The following is a 12,544-nucleotide window of genomic DNA, read 5'->3' on the forward strand; positions in this document are numbered from 1 at the left end:
CTTCACTTCACTTCACTTCATATGAGTCCTCTGTACATACTGTAATATTGATTTCTTAAGTGAAAAAGTCTGAATCAGGAAAGAAATATACACCGATCAAGCAAGGTTTACAAGTGAAAACAGTCCAAAACAAACAGTTCTAAACCAATATGTTGGTGGATTTTGACATGAGAGGACAACAGGAGATGGACTTTCTCACTGAAGGAAGCATTATTATGGACTCATGTTTTGAACAGAATTGATGGTTTGAAATTAAAACACCCTAATGATGGATTTGTTTCTTATAAACACACATCTTTTGAGATATTAATTGATGGATTCATTGCCTGGATCACCATTGTTTTGATGTTTTTATCAGCTGGTTTGACTCTCATTCTGACGGCACCCATTCACTGCAGAGCATCCATTGGTGAGCAAATGATGCAATGCTACATTTCTTCAAATCTGTTCTGATGAAGAAACAAACTCATCAACATCTTGGATGTCCTGAGGGTGAGTAACTTTCCATTTTGGGGTAAAATGTTCCTTTCGGTTTCCAGCTGTTAGCATCTGCTCATGACAGTTTCAGCATGTTCAGAATTGGTATTTGTCAGTTTGAACCAGCATCTCTTGTAATAAACCACAATGCTTTTCCTAGATATCACTAACCATCTGATTTTGTGCACGACCAGGCACCTACGTTCTGAAAACAACCCATAGATAGTTTATTGATTTTAATCACAATGTCGTCAGTGCAACTGTTACATACCAAGTTGAAGACATGCCACAAATAAAACACATACCTCTTATAACACAATTAAAGGACTGCTTCAGTTTGGCTTTACCGTAATAGGTACAAATATTTACAGGGCAAACATATACACTATTTATTGGGCAGGTGCATTTTACAAAGATGTGCCTCGTTCTCCACCAAAGGGACTGTCACCATCCTGAATGTCACAAGATGTGAAAGTAGGAGATCTGGAATGCCATATTTTTTAAGTCTCAGGAGAACATAACACACGGAGGATACAAAATGTAGGGACTAACGTAACGAGGGTACTGGAAAATAATTGAAAAGTTGCTTCTGAGGGATGCAGCTGAAATCCATGGGTGCTGGAGTAGAAATACTGTTTTACAAAAGAACGCTTGAATAAGAAGTGGATCCTTTACCAAATGCCCTCCAAGGGAAAATTTGCTTAAAATGTTATATTGCCCTTTCTGTATTATTACTAAAATGAATTTACAGGCAACCATTCATGCATGTGCACAAAGGGAAAAAAAATGATGTCAGCGGTGGTCTTTTAATGTTAAGAAAAATAATGGTTGGTTATTTCTGGATATTAGGAGTCAGTGCAAAATAGGGTGAAACCAGCATCAGCCAATGGCAGATGCAAATCATGCCGGAGGCGGCTGGAACGTGTGCCTTACAGAAAGCTTTTACCACACACATGGTACGTCTTTAAACGTGAGGAAACATGCACCCGAGGGAGGACATCTAATGGACAGATGAGGAACGAATGTAAATCACACATTAGCATTGTTATTGATACTATCATTTATATAAGGCCTCCCTTGCATTATTTGTCAAGGTTGCCGAAATGAAGAGAGAGTAGGTTTTTACACTTAGGACATGCATGCAAATAACTTACATTTATATTCTCAAGTACAAGCACGTTTGGACCTTTGATAAGCCGCTCTCCTTAACGTCCAGTATTGAAGTTCGACAGACTGATTTCATCGTAATATTTAGTGTGACGCGCTTCCCGAATAACCGCGTGAAGCACGGCAGTCAACGTAGTGTGTGTGATCGGAAGTATTGCGGCTAGAAATGAAATACGGCGGAGCACTTCACTGACGATGGATGCGACTCGTTTGATTTACACGTCTCACATTGTTGCATGTTGGAAATTAAACGGATATACTCTAAACTCTTTAGCGGTTAACGTTCTCATGCATACTAGTTGTTCGATCACACAAAGAAAGTTCGTTTAAAAGTTTAGTCCAGACATGTTACTCTTGTGGAAATGAGAGTGGAAACGGATGACTGGTTCAGTCCGGAGCATGCCTCACTTCTGCATGTCGCACTGCAAGAGCAGTACGATGGACGGGTCGCTCTTGGCGGCTTCTTTGAACTCGTCTAGACTGATCTGGTCGTCGTTGTTTTTATCCATCTTGCTGAAGATCCGATCCACTCTCTGCTCTGGTGTCAGACCGTCCTCGTTCATCTTCATCATTATCACCGTGCCCACCATTTTATAAATAGCCTTCACACAAAGAGGAGAAAAGATGGCTTTAATGACACGAGGCGGCGCTGAGATTGCCAGTATTCGTGCTGAAATGTCCTTATTATTTTATTTTATTTTTTCAGTTTTGCCATTGGCACTTTCCATAAATATGACGCATGTTAATTTTAAATGAAGTTGAAGTGTGTGAATTCTGTGCCACTAGCATCACCAAGCAAATCACGTCCAGGTCCGTTGGGTCACTCTGATATACAGATCGCAACTCTGTTCGATGCTGTTAGTGGTGCAAACGTCACACACCTTTAACACCTTTAAACAAGTCCATATGAAACTAAATAAGGATGGATCTGCAAACTTGCTACTCAATCTGACATTTATTTATTATTTCATGTGTGAACCAAAAGCAGTCTCTGGGGTATATTTGTAGCAATAGCCAACAATACATTGTTTGTGTCAAAATTATTTTACTTTTATGACTAAAATCATTAGGATATTAAGTAAAGATCATGTTCCATGAAGATATTTTGTAAATGTTCTACTATATTAAAACTTAATTAATTTGATTAGTAATATGCATTGCTAAGAACTTCATTTGGACAACTTTAAAGGCGATTTTTTTTGACAAATATTGTCAGGTCATAACACATACATCAATGGAAAGCTTATTTATTCAGCTGTATAAATCTCAATTTCTTAAAGGGTTAGTTCACCCAGATAGCAAAATTATGTAATTAATAACTTACCCTCATGTTGTTCCAAACCCGTGAGACCTCCGTTTATCTTCAGAACACAGTTTAAGATATTTTCGATTTAGTCCGAGAGCTCATAGGACTAAAGATGTCCAGAAAGATGAATACCTTTCTGGACATGGACAGTATACCGTACACACAGCTTCAATGGAGAGACAGAAAGCTATAAAGGTAAATCAGTAGCAAAACTCGAGAGGTTGAAGATCTGATGTGAGAACTTGTCATATTAATATTTGTATTTGTAAGTTAAAATTTACACTCACAGCTTTGATGTGAAAAGCTGAATCTTTCAATTTGCACACACAGACAATGATCAAAACACCCGTGTTTTGAATTGGAAGTTGTAGATTAATAGTCACAAATGTGTAGAATGGCATTCACACAAAGAAAATGACATACACACATGTTTACGACATATTTACTTTTGCACTTTACTTCAGTTTCGCAGCACAACGTCAAGTCGGCACTTACAACCTCTCAGATCTGAGGTACAAGTTCAAATCCTAGCGCTCTGACTTTTGCTCCTCTTTTTGCGGTATTCTGTTGCAAAACTCACTTGTGCACTTGTATATGCAGATGTGAGAGAGCAGAGCTGGGGGCGGGGCTTTGGTGCGAATGAAGACATTTTATTGGTCGATGCCCGACCAATGAACAACGCCAATTGTTTTCACTGAATATCCTTAGCTTTGACAGGATTTTAAGACACTGCATTCATTTTGCCATTCAGGTATTATCTGGTATACAAATAATGCAACATATTTTATGTTTATCCCACTGCATATCACTCTACCAGAGTTGCAATATAATGCTGTTTTTATTATTTTTATGTTTTGTAAAAATAATTTTAACATCTTCATTGGGTTAAATTCCTAATTTGCTTGTCAGTAATGAACCTTTTTAAATGCAACATTATTATTATTTTTTTTAAATAAAAATCGAGTGTCTAAATGTACATTAAACAGCAAAACCTAAAAAATAAGCACTTATGACCAGAAATACTGTTTTGAGCAACTAGTACAGCTAAATACATGTATTCATTACACATCAACAAGGCCATCTAGTGTTTAAGCAATGGAATTGCATATGAATATTATCTTTCTGGCCACCAAATGCCTCTAATTTAAAGCGTGCCTCTTTGCACTGGAATTTAAACCTAAATACTACAGTTATTGTAGTTTAAATAATAACCATATTAGAAATTATGTTATATTTCAAATGGTCATTCATGGATCATAATTATTGCGCATATTATTTAGTACCATGATCTCTTCAAATTAACTAAACAGGACTGAGTTAACATTTAGTACAGTTATTTTATTGGTTAAAAGTTACACTTAATTGTTTAGTCACATTTAACTGCCAAGGAGGAGTATGAGAACATAATGCTGTTCCATTTTCCAGTATAAAATGCTATTATAACGCATAGTCATTAATCAACACAGTTATCCATGCATAATCAATGCACTTTATGTGTTACAAATTACTAGAAATCGCTGCAAATATAATGAAAGTGCTGTCTATCCCAATTAATGTATTTCAAGCATATTTACAAATCGATTAGTTTAGTACTATTGATAGCTCCATGAACCACGTGACCGCGTGGCGGTGAGATCAAAGCATGTTCTGGTACAGCGAGTTTACTCTGTAATATGCAGTGGGATATACATATAAAATATGTTGCATTATTTGTCTACTAGATAATACCTGAATGGCAAAATGAATGCAGTGTCTTAAAATCCTGTCAAAGCTAAGGATATTCAGTGAAAACAATTGGCGTTGTTCATTGGTCGGGCATCGCACCAAAGCCCCGCCCCCAGCTCTGCTCTCTCACATCTGCATATACAAGTGCACAAGTGAGTTTTGCAACAGAATACCGCAAAAAGAGTAGCAAAAGTCAGAGCGCTAGGATTTGAACTTGTACTTCCAGATCTGAGAGGTTGTAAGTGCCGAATTGACGTTGTGCTGCGAAACTGAAGTAAAGTGCAAAAGTAAATATGTCGTAAACATGTGTGTATGTCATTTTCTTTGTGTGAATGTCATTCTACACATTTGTGACTATTAATCTACAACTTCCAATTCAAAACACGGGTGTTTTGATCATTGTCTGTGTGTGCAAATTGAAAGATTCAGCTTTTCACATCAAAGCTGTGAGTGTAAATTTTAACTTACAAATACAAATATTAATATGACAAGTTCTCACATTCATATCTTCAACCCCAGTTTAGCTACTGATTTACCTCCATAGAAAGCTCTCGGACTAAATCTAAAATATCTTAAACTGTGTTCAGAAGATAAACGGAAGTCTTACGGGTTTGGAACAACATGAGGGTGAGTCATTAATTACATAATTTTGCTATCTGGGTGAACTAACCCTTTAAAATGTACCCTTATGACTGGTTTTGTGGACCAGGGACACAAATATCAAAATAAATTAAAAAATTGCAGTGTCTCTGTTCAGAGGTGTCCTAAAATAAAAAGGTATCAAATTAATTCTCACATTAATTGGATATAAACACACTAATTAAAGATTAATCTGGGTCTCCGTTTTTGGCTGCAAAAACTGCAAACTTCATGTACAATGACAAAGAAATCTATTGAAAATAAAAGCATTATTTGAGGATGATTCTTTAACCTTTTTGCTTATTCTGATGTTTTAATTTATTGTATTTTGTTAAATCATATTTATTGCTAAGAAATAAAAATAACAGTGTCTCTGTTCAGATGTTTCTTAAAATTAAATGGTAATACATCAAATTAATAGAAAATAAAACTTTAGTAACATTTTCAGTTATGAGAACTTATTGGAAATAAACATAGTAATTAAAGATTAAACTCCCTATTTGTATTAATTGTATTCATTATTTAATATTTATTTATCAAAAAATCTAAATCTCAGGGTCTCTGTTATAACATTCTAATTTTTGGCAAAAAAAAACTGAGTAAAACTGAAAAGATCTTCTTCAAAGCATTGGAAGCATTTTATTGTGTTATGAGAACTATTAGATATGATCATATAAATAGTTTTCTTCAATTTATTATAAATAATAAATCTTCAACCTTGTTGCTCATTCCGACATTTATTGAATTTATTTATTACCTCATATTTATTGCTCAAATATCAAAATCACATGGTATTTGTTCAGACATCCTAAATCTTGCTTGAAAAAATTGCAGAGCTTATATAAAATTATTTGAAAATAAATTGGATTCATCTTTAATACAAATTGTTAACATCAAGTTATTGGAATGAAGGCATAATAGTTTAGAATAAAAATAACATGAATCTCCAACCTTGTTACTCATTCATAAATGTTTTTATTAATCGTATATATTATATGTTTATTATTTTATACTTTTATTTTGGGTTTCCCCTAAAACAAGCAGTTTTCTACAGTCTTTTGGAAATAAAACCACTAATTTAGGATGAATCTTCAACCTTTTTACTTATGCTTATTTATTTTAATATTTTATTTGATTATTTATTGCTCAAATATCAAAATCTCAAGGTGTTTTGATGCATAGACAAAATTCTGGTCGCAGATATTACAAACCCGAGATAAAATAATTGCAATATTTTTAGTTTGACTTTCTGGTGCCGTTTTGTACCCTATTTGTGGAAAGTGCTTTTTTAATCAGATGTATCCAGTGGCATTCATTTCAAGCATATAAAGGGGTTTTCTGTACCTCTATAATCTCCAGCATCTCCACTCGAGTGATCTTGCCGTCTCCATCCAGATCGTACATGTTGAAGGCCCAGTTGAGCTTCTGCTCGAAGCTTCCCCGTGACGTGATGGACAGGGCGCAGATGAACTCTCTGAAGTCGATAGTACCGTCACTATTCTTATCAAAGGTCCTGAACGCATGCTGCGCAAACTTCGACGCGTCACCATAAGGGAAGAACTGCAGGAAAAAGACATTTGTAGAGATTTGTCAATATTTTCATGTCTGAATATTTCTACAGCAGCCACAGTGGGTTCTGTTCTTTGCTTCTGGTTCATTCCTTGGCAGTTCATTGAAAAAAATGAGTGGGCACTGCGCAGTGGGTACAAGTATATCTAACAGCGTGTTTTCACTGAGGTCCTCACATCTCACAGTCGTTCTATGAATACAATTTCACAGATGGCCGCTTTTACTAGTTTGTGCTTCTCTGCAGTAAAATCTATAACCCTACTGTCTAACATTGAACATACTTTGACACTTACTTTCTTTTTTGTAGCTCTTTTCCTTTTCTGACCCTTTCATTAAATCCATCTACATTTTTAATTTTTTTACTTGCATGGTTATTTTCAATAATCCTCGAAGTAGGATTTTATATTTACTGGTTGCTAAGGTCTTCTGAATCAATGCCACGTCTGAATAATTTTTTCAGGCTCTGTTTTTATTTATTTTTTCAAATGTCTTCTTTTTTCCTGACTTTTTTTTTTAATTAAACCAGTTTTATTTCTTCAAAACAAAGAACAATTTCATATTATTTAAAAAAAAATTAACAGTCCCAGCTTTTTTTTTTTTTTGACCTTTTGCTGACCTTTTTATTAAATATATATTTTTGCATGGTTGCATGGTTAATTTAAATAATCTTCAAAGTGAAATTTCAAATTATTTCAAATTTAGTGGCTGTCAAAGTTGCAATGCAATTAAAAGTGAGTCCTGAACGGTTGCCGGATATTTCTTGTTTATTTTTTTGTTTTATGCTTTTTTACAGGCCCCAAAAATGTTTAGCTCTTTTTTTTTATTATTAAATCTTTATTTTTTCAAAGCTTGCATGGTTGTATGGTTACTATCAATAAATCCTCAAAGTAGAGATATCTATATCTATATATAATGTAATGTATAATGTTTGTTTGTTTGTTTGTTTTTCAACAGAAGTCAAACAGGTTAGCAAAGGGGAAGTCGTGGCCTAATGGTTAGAGAGTCGGACTCCCAATCGAAAGGTTGTGAGTTCGAGTCCCGGGCCGGCAGGAATTGTGGGTGGGAGGAGTGCATGTACAGTTCTCTCTCCACCTACAATACCACGACTTAGGTGCCCTTGAGCAAGGCATCGAACCCCCAACTGCTCCCCGGGCGCCGCAGCATAAATGGCTGCCCACTGCTCCGGGTGTGTGCTCACAGTGTGTGTTCACTGCTCTGTGTGTGTGCATTTCAGATGGGTTAAATGCAGAGCACAAATTCTGAGTATGGGTCACCATACTTGGCTGAATGTCACTTCACTTTCACTTTTTTCACTTTCAACAACATGAGAGAAAACTATGAAAGATTCATTTCTGGGTGAACTATCCTATTAGTAAAAGCCCCAGTTAGGAGGTAATAGTGGTAATGGTGATTTTTGAATTGAGTTCAAATCCATAGATTGTCACCTTAACATAGAGCTGCTGGAACTCATCCAGGTTTAGTCGACCGCTGGGACAGTCTTTCAGGAAGCCCTTGTACCACTGCTTGAGCTCATGTTCATTAAACTCAGTGTTCTTCACAAGGTCCTCCATCACCTCAGGGGTCAGTTTGCTGTTCTGTTTTCCCATGATTACTACATGAGAAAGACAGAAATAATATGGTTATAGAATGTTCTTCCAGGTATCTAATAAGAGATGTGGGTGTAGATTTGAAATCCATGTATAGACACTGATATCAATATATAGAGCTACAACATAAACTGTCACAAAATAATCTTGTTTAAAGTTTTAGTTTTTGTGGTTGGTCACACGGTTTAAAAGCTAGTGCTGATAATCTGTATGAGCTTTAGCCATTAAAAACCATGTATTGGTAGGAGGTTGGTGGATATATACAAAATACAAATCAATAATAGCAAATATATTTACACTGTAAAATATACAGTATATATATATATTTCAAAGTTGTAAGATTATTGAAGTACTTTTACAAGACAGTATTTTTTTTAAATTTTCTACTTCAGAATGTCATATTTAATGTAGTGTGTACTTGTTAATTTGTAATTATTTGTGAAATTCACTAGTATTTTTTGAGTAATAATTGTTTCTACATCATTTTTGAGTACACAAATTTGCTGAAATAATGCTAATTCTACACAATATTTATGTTTTAAAAATAATCACTCTTAAACATTTTATAAATTATTATAAAATATGTGTTGTCCAAAGATTTTAGATACATAGCCTACTCTTGACAATGTTGATTTTTTTTTTTTAATTATACATTACATTATTAGCCAATAAGGCCGGGACCCAATTGCAAGAAATTTTTTTTAATTTACATATGTGACCCTGGAGCACAAAACTAGTCATAAGTCTCTGGGGTATATTTGTAGCAATAGCCGAAATTACTTTGTATGGGTCAAAATTATCGATTTTTCTTTTATGACAAAAATCATTAGGATATTAAGTAAAGATCATGTTCCATAAAGATATTTTGTAAATTTCCAACTGTAAATATATTAAAACTTAATTTTTGATCAGTAATATGCAATACTAAGAATTCATTTGGACGACTTTAAAGATGATTTTCTCAGTATTTAGATTTTTTTTGCATCCTCAGATTCCAGATTTTATCAAATAGTTGTATCTCAAACAAATATTGTCAAATCATAACAAACCATACATCAATGGAAAACATATTTATTCAGCATTTATTCACACACACACACACACATATATATATATATAGAAAGATATAATGAAAAGTGCATTGTCATTTGAGGTTTTCTCAATGTAAGATCTTTCTTGCAACTGCAGGCCTATATTTTGTTACTTTTGAAATATGAAATTGAAGTTATTGCATCAGCCAATAATTGGGCTAATGGACAATAAACAGAAGTAATGGTCTGTCAGTTCCAAAAATATTACAATATAACACATTGGAAATTTCATTTTCACAGAAAATACTTCCGCATTGCAAAATAAGCTAGATTTATAAAGAAGGAGCAATTTGATGTCAAGCATATTCTATTATTTCAAATATGAATGCAAATGTATAGGCTATTTACAACTATCTCCGCAATATAATGCACATAAAGTAGGTTATTATTAAATGATGAACACAATGATGTCAAGTGTGATCTGCTCATCTCAAGCGGCCTGACTGTTGTGCTTCTCGAAATAGATCAAAGTCACAAGAGTTTGTGTGTAAATGGGCATCAGGTAAAATAGGCTCCAAACGGGGAAGGAGGGGTTGGAGAGGAGCTCTTTATTTCCATCTGGAGCATCTGTCTGTGTTTGCAGCCTCTCCTGCATCAAACATGAGCGTGAAAAACAGCAGCCTCGAACACATTTGATAAGAACGCGGCTTTAATTACAGACAGTCAGGAATTATTACCCAAGACCCAATCTCATGTCACTCTTATGTAATAGTGCTGAGGCTTTTTCAAGCACCAATGGCTGAACGAATGACCTTGAGAAGGGAAACCAGTGGGAAGTGATGCAGAATAACTATCCGTGATCTTTAACGGAGGAATTTTTGGACTTCACGACTTGAAGATCCGTTGAAGAGCATCCTGTCACCATCTGTGCGTTTGCTTTAGATGCTGTTTATACATCACGAGCCTTTTGGTGTGACAGAATATGGGTAGAACAGCATTTGCATATACGTGCATAACCGAGCCTACTAACATTTACCATCCCAAACGGGCATTTTCGTGTGTTTTTATTGATGCACCAGTGTGAATCTGCACCATTCTGTCGGAGCCGCAGAGAAAAGACGCAGTAGGCTTGTGCATTGCACTGCGCTCATATCACATCAGAAATCTCTAATCTCAAGTGAGGCTGAGAAACATCAGTGCATCTCTCAAATGCATCACACAATACCAAAGGTTCGTCTCTGAGCGAACTGGCAGTAACAAGCAACCAGTGAGCTTTTGTCGCCAAATGCATCACATATACCTACTAAAGCTTAATACACCTTTAACCTGCGCAAAGTGCTCAAATCAGGCCACGCAGGCTAGTTATAATGCATGCGAGTGAACGTTCTCACTCAGTCACTCGTGCATGCATTCATTCATTCACACGTTCACCCATTCACCACTGACGCCTGTTAGATCGTTTCGCTGCATTAAACGGCAAAAGCAAAAAAAAGAAACACACATGACTGCGACGCTCATAAATGTTTCACAGCCGCACATGCACGCATGCATCGCCTCTTACCTTCAAGTAACGCGTTGGAGGCTGATGGAAACGTGCTGGTGCTCGCAAAACGTCCGGTTTCGCGTGTGTCGAACCCAAATTCCTGGGATTCGTCGCGTTTACTGAACGCCAAATAATGTGTAAAGGTGATTCCAAGCTGACACGAGCCCGCTTCCGTCTGTGTGTGTGCGCTATGCGACGCGAGACATGCGGCATGCAGCGAGCATCACCACCACGCTATGCTGCTTCTCGCCTGCGTTTGCGCAAATTGGATGCTTGCAACCCTGCTCTTAGGGAGCTCGTGACAGTAAACAGTCGATTAACCACAGAATGCATGCTTTACTACGTGCGAATCTGTTGCACGGTCTTTATTACTACCTATTGCGAATACTCAAAGACTCCAATGCGATATGTGAGGGAATAAACCAGTTTATTTGAAATCAGCTTCATTTTCTGTAAATGTGTTCATCTGACCTATAGTTCAATTCCAGCACACAGACAGTATTCTTCTTTTTTCGTATTCAAAGCCGCATGCACTTTACATGATTTTAGAAATTATTTTTATTGAGAACCAGATATTTTCTATGTGTAGAAAATATCTGGTTCTCAATAAAAATAATTTCTAAAATCATGTAAAGTTCATGTTTGGTTATGTGTAACCAAACATGCAGGGGAATAAAGACATGACAGAAAAATGTGTATCCTAAACGATTGCATTGCTTTCTGGTTTTTACTTTTAGGCATTAGACAAAGATGTTCAAACAGAAATGTTTAAATTTTGGGTCAGTTTGAGCCCAGAATATTCGGTTAAAGAAGTGAAAGAAAACAGCTGGTAAATGTGTTCGAACCTTAGGCTGTTGAAACACTGCACAACTTTTTGGACAATATTGCCATCAACGGGCGACCAGGTGAGACACAGGCCCACGACCGATGTAAAGTATCCAGATAGAAATTTGTTACCCATTCTCATTGGGAAAGTGCTCAAGCAACATTGCTCAGGAAGTTGCCTCGTCTATCATCAGCAGCCTTAGAATGTTTAAATGCTCTGAATTCTAAACATCCTGGTTTGTAGTGCAAATATTTACTGTTTACATAAAAAAAAAAAATTAACAACATGATTATGAGGCTTATTTAAATGATTTTCTAGTGACTTCTAGAAGACTACGAGAGCAGAGATATTGTATGTGTGGTTTTAAACAGATTCTGTTTGAAGGATGGTTAAAGAAGGATATCTTTAATCACTTACGAATGTAGTCTGCTTCCTGTTTGAGTCTTAAACTCAACAGCTGTACCAGCCAATTAAGTGGTTAGAAAACGGTTGTATATTTATATGATTTTGCTCACATTTATTTTAATTGGCTTCAGCCTTTTAGTCATTTTAGTGGAAACACAAGACCTACTTCTGTTTTGCACTATCCTGTAGCAGAAGAGAGCAAGAGAGTTTTATATAAACTATAAATCATCTCTGTTTTGGCTCAAAAAA

At 35.8% G+C, this 12,544-nt stretch overlaps 1 protein-coding gene across 1 annotated transcript; it reads right to left on the minus strand.

Annotated features, from left to right (window-relative positions):
• Positions 1–680: 680 nt before the first annotated feature.
• Positions 681–11,339, minus strand: LOC132112409 (visinin-like protein 1). The gene is made up of 4 exons (XM_059519867.1): positions 11,083–11,339; positions 8,329–8,495; positions 6,659–6,874; positions 681–2,246 (listed from the first exon to the last, which is right to left on the minus strand). The coding sequence occupies exons 2-4, from the start codon at positions 8,488–8,490 to the stop codon at positions 2,049–2,051; spliced, it is 576 nt and encodes a 191-aa protein (XP_059375850.1). The 5' UTR covers positions 8,491–8,495; positions 11,083–11,339; the 3' UTR covers positions 681–2,048.
• Positions 11,340–12,544: the final 1,205 nt, after the last annotated feature.

The sequence above is a fragment of the Carassius carassius genome, chromosome 32 (assembly GCF_963082965.1).
Source record: "Carassius carassius chromosome 32, fCarCar2.1, whole genome shotgun sequence".
NCBI lineage: Eukaryota > Metazoa > Chordata > Actinopteri > Cypriniformes > Cyprinidae > Carassius > Carassius carassius.